This window comes from Pundamilia nyererei, unplaced genomic scaffold (assembly GCF_000239375.1).
Source record: "Pundamilia nyererei isolate P.nyererei 1_Seehausen unplaced genomic scaffold, PunNye1.0 scaffold00225, whole genome shotgun sequence".
Classification (NCBI taxonomy): Eukaryota; Metazoa; Chordata; class Actinopteri; order Cichliformes; family Cichlidae; genus Pundamilia; species Pundamilia nyererei.
In genome coordinates, this window is record NW_005187626.1 from 699099 (window position 1) to 703834 (window position 4736).

The 4736-nt window shown below is 48.5% G+C and overlaps 1 protein-coding gene across 1 annotated transcript in view; it reads right to left on the minus strand.

Moving 5' to 3' along the window:
* The window catches only part of LOC102205673 (calpain-2 catalytic subunit-like), a 13602-nt gene extending 11763 nt beyond the window's left edge, over positions 1-1839 (minus strand). The window contains exons 1-2 of the mRNA XM_005748604.2: positions 1400-1839; positions 841-910 (exon numbers count right to left, since the gene is read on the minus strand). Of these exons, the coding sequence (XP_005748661.1) occupies positions 841-910; positions 1400-1636 (307 nt within the window). The 5' untranslated portion in view covers positions 1637-1839. The remainder of the gene's footprint in view (positions 1-840; positions 911-1399) is intronic.
* Positions 1840-4736: the final 2897 nt, after the last annotated feature.

Below are 4736 nucleotides of genomic sequence, written 5' to 3' on the forward strand. Positions count from 1 at the left end.
GGGAGAAAGAAAGAGGGAAAGAGAAACAGCTGAGAAGAGGGACGGGGGAGAAGGGCAAAAGACAAAAACCAACAGAACGGGCAGAGAAAAAAGAAGAAGAAAAAAAGAAGAAAATAAACATGTCATTAAACAGGTTTATTAACATGTTAATAAACCTGTTTAATAACATGTTTATAAACATTATTGGGGGTGGCTGTAGCTCAGGTGGCAGAGCAGGTCAGCCACTAATCAGAAGGTCGGTGGTTCGATCCCAGGCTGCCTCCTGGCTGCATGCCAACATGTTATTAGACAGGTTTATTAACATGTTAATAAGCATGTTATTAAACATGTAAGAACCCATATTGAGTAATAAATAGCTAGAGCTGTACAACACACTTTATTCTTTCGTTATGACACCCTGTGACATCACGAGGACGTCAGAACATCCTGACGTCATCACATCATAATAAAATGTCATAAACCATGAAAGAGCGTGACAGCGCGGCTGTCAGGGAGATGCGCTCTGATTTGTTTGTGGAATAAATAATATTGAAATGAAAAGCGCAGCGCTTTACTGAGTAAAGGGCTGTCGCTGAGGTCTCCATGACGACGAAATGGGGTCAGAATCGATCAGCTGACCATTTCACAGATCCTTTTATGGCTGAAAGCTCTGTGGCCTCTGACCTCTGTGCAGTCTGATTCAAAATGAGAATTCAGCTGACTGAAGCTGTGAGTGATGTCACACCAGCACTGCTCTCAGATTGGTTTTCGTTAAATCGGCTCAATGAGTTTGAACGCTCAGGAGGCGTGGCAGCCAGCACAGACCGGGCGAGATGTGCTCAGAGACAGTAGGAAACTCACCCAGTGCGCCCTGGCAGATATCAGTCCTGGTGGCCCCGCCCACAATGAACTCCGGTTTAGAGACGAGCTCCTGGAAGACAAACCAGAGACAGTGTTAATGATGCTGGTCAGGGCCACGCCCACTCAGAGCGGGGAACACAGAGGGGTGTGTGTCCAGATTCAGATTGCTCCTCAGACTGAATCTGCTCCCAACACGCACGCACGCACACCATCACTTGAAGCTCTCAGGTTAACCTCAGCTCCTCCACCTGAAACAGCTGGTCGGACTCACTGTCTGCGTGCACGCCCACCGCTCCCTCGCTGCTCTTCCTCCCGCAGCAGCAAGCACTGACTCATCAGGGAGTGACTCAGTGCGCATGCTTAAGATTGAAGGGACGCATTTTATGAAACGGAGCAGAGATTCACCAAAACTCCTCTCTGCTCCTTCATGTCCCTGCCGGAGGCCTGCTCCTCTCACAGGTCTGTGAGATTATCATCTGTGAAAATCTCTCTGGGTACCAAACAGTGTGTTTTTCCATCAGGCACAACCACCCCTCCCCCCCCCGGTCCCGGTTCTCACCGTGGGCCTCTTCCAGCTGACTCCGCGGACCTTGTAGGAGCTCGGGCCCAGCTCGTTGAAGCCCAGAGACTCGGGCGCGGCGGGGAACGTCGGGTCGCAGAAGAGCTTGCCCGCGGAACGGCACTGGGCGCGCAGCGCGTTGAAGTTCTGGTTCAGGTACGGGACCGCGTTCGCGTTGGTGCCAAAGCCCGCGGCCAGAGCGCGCTTCTTGGCCAGAGTGGACGCAACGCCGGACATGATGAAGAGGAGGAAGATCACACGGCTGTAAACTCCAACAACTTCAGCTGCTCAAAGTTTTCCCCACGCAGACCGCGCCCTGAACCAGAGGAGGAGCCACAGCCTCTGCCAGCCTCCACCCACCTCCAACCGCTCAGACGTACACCTCCCTCTGAGCAGGGAAACACAGCACGCGACGTGTTTACTGTATTTAAGACATCATATCACGCACACACACAGACCCACGCACACTTACCACCATCATTATCAGTGCTCTGCTGCCCCGCCCATTCACCTTCAGTTTTACAGAGCACCCAATCACAACAACAGTCGCCTCAAGGCGCTTTATATTGTACAGTAGAGCCCACAATAATAGATACAGCGAAAACCCAACAATCATATGAGCACTTTGGACAGTGGGAAGGAAAAACTCCCTTTGAACAGGAAGAAACCTCCAGCAGAACCAGGCTCAGGGAGGGCATGACCGGGAGCAGCCCTGGAACAGTGCGACTTCCTCTCACCTGTCTTTCAAAGAAACATGAAGAGCGCCCCCTGCAGGCAAACAACTCATTTTAATTGATCCTAATAATCAGTAAATATCATGTTATTTGATTATTGTTATTGATTTCTGCACCATCCACAGCAAATATAATGCAAATCATGTTCAGCGAAGCATCTCCATCCTCCGCTGATCCAGCCGCTCAGGTTATACAGGTGTTGATCAGAGTGGAAGTGCTGTGATTGGTCAGAATCAGCCCGAGATACATTCATAAAACACAAACCCCTATCACAGGTGCTGTTGGTCTCCTGTTTCTATGGCAATTTCTCCCAATCAGCTGTTCGTCAAACGTTTTGATGCTCTGGTGTAATAATGTGTGTGATTGAATGCATTATCATCATGCGACGATAGCCACCTGTGCTTTCAAGTTCGTTTTATTTGCTGTGTCCAAGTAACATAGACACATCTGTCAAATCAGCATACACTGTGAGATCGCCATACCTGTATCATCAAACGACACAATGAAATTCTTCAGCTCAGAGCGCCTCAGCATTGCACATGAAGTAACACTTTGAGACAAGACGTATATCAATAAACATGTACAGCGTGCCCAGTGATTGTGCAACATACTGTCTGATGTCTTAGCAGTTCAGCAGGTTGATGGCTTGAGGGTGTCGCCATGGAGATGGCGTGAGGCAAAACTACAAAAACGTGTCTGAATTTCAAAGAGAAGAAGAAACGACAGGAGAAGAAAAGCAAAGAGAGAACGAGAAGAGAGCCCTGTCGGTCACATCTGTGCGAATTCATGTGGAGGAAACAGGAAGCGCGTCTGTGTGTTACTGCGTTGTCATGGCGTCAGGTCTCTTTCCTGTTTTATATTTGAGAAAAGCTTTAATACGTAGAAGGTTTTTATGTTCCCGAGCCTCTGAAGCTGAGCTCATGTGTTTGTTTAAGCAGTGCTAAGATACTAACCCTGTTATTAATAACAATAATAAACCCACCACCAGTAAACACACTTCATCCAGATTCAGTCCGCTTTCATTTACACAGCTCTCACTGCTTCACGCTGGAGCAATTTGGCAACAGTGGAAAGGAAGAACGACCTTTTAACAGGAAGAGCCCTCTAACAGATCCAGGATCAGCATGAAGAGCGTGAGCAGGCTTGCGCAGCGGCCCGCCTCTCTCTGTTGCGTGCCAAGCGTTTGCTGTTTTTTGGGCGTCTTATCAAAGAGCCGTTTAGACTGAGCGGCTCAGACATCAGAGAGAAAACAAACGAGCTGCTGTTTGAAGAAAGAGGCTCCGGCCGTTAAACATTAATGAGATAACAAGCAGCCGAGCTGCTCCATCTGCTGCACAGGTGAGAACAGGGCTTCAGTTCAGCTGCTGTCTTTCAACAGCGTGCAGAGTAAGGATCGCGTGACGATGTGAGCTGACACTTCTCAGTGACATCATTTCTTAGCAGGAATTTAAAATAACGCATAAAATAAAAACACGTGACAGGAGCCATTTCTGCTCGGTCTGAGTCACTCCTCGGGCTTCTGCACGAGAAAAATTTCACATCAGTCGATGTTTGATGACCCTCGTCATCAGCTCCATGCTTCCCTCCATCAGAACCGGGCTTCGTCACAGCAGACTGAACGTCATCGTCACCTCTTAGCCGATCGATAGAAACACTGCTGCGGTTCGTAATGATTGTTATCATCGCTAATCATGTCTCGTCCAATCAGGAGCTGTGTTCTGATCCTCGCTTCATCGCTGACGGAGCCTGAAGAACAGACGTCTGTCAGGGAGAGCTGGGTGAGTTTGATGACAGCGGGCGTGCTCGTCGCTGACAGGAAAAGGAAACATCACACAACACTTAAACTCTGCTTTAAGAAGTTTGTAAAATAAAATGCGACAGAGAAAATCATCCCAGGGAATAAATTTTCTGAAGTGGTTTGACGAGTAAAGGACAAAAACTTTCAGCTCCTTTATCCACAGAAATGACCTCTCAGAGGCTCAGAGAGTGATCATGTGACCTGTGTCTGTCAGGTGACTGCTGGCTCCTGGCAGCCATTGCCTGACTCTGGACCCTCAGATCCTGAACAGAGTGGTCCCTCCTGGGCAGAGCTTCACCTCACAGTATGCCAGCATCTTCCACTTCCAGGTCGCTCACCTTTTTAAAGAAACAGAAATAACACACAGTACAGGGTGGGGGTGTAATTACAGAGGAAGTGACATCTTGTTCACATCTGTCCTCTGTAGTTATGGCAGTACGGGGAGTGGGCGGACGTAGTCGTGGACGACCGGCTGCCCATCAGAGATGGGAAACTGCTGTTCGTCCACTGAGCGGAGGGAGTGGAGTTCTGGAGTGCTGTGCTGGAGAAACCCTACGCTAAGTAAGAGCAACCTGTGAGGTCTAACAAAGCTGACCTGTAATTAAACTCACTTTTATTTATGTGGCACTGAATCACAACAACAAGTGGCTTCATGGACAGATAGAGCTGGGTGTCATCTGCATAGCAGTGTAAATGTATGCTATGTCTTCTAATGATGCTGCCTAAGGGAAGCATGTATAATGTAAACAGAATTGGTCCTAGCACTGAACCCTGTGGAACTCCATAATTAACCTCAGTGTGTGAA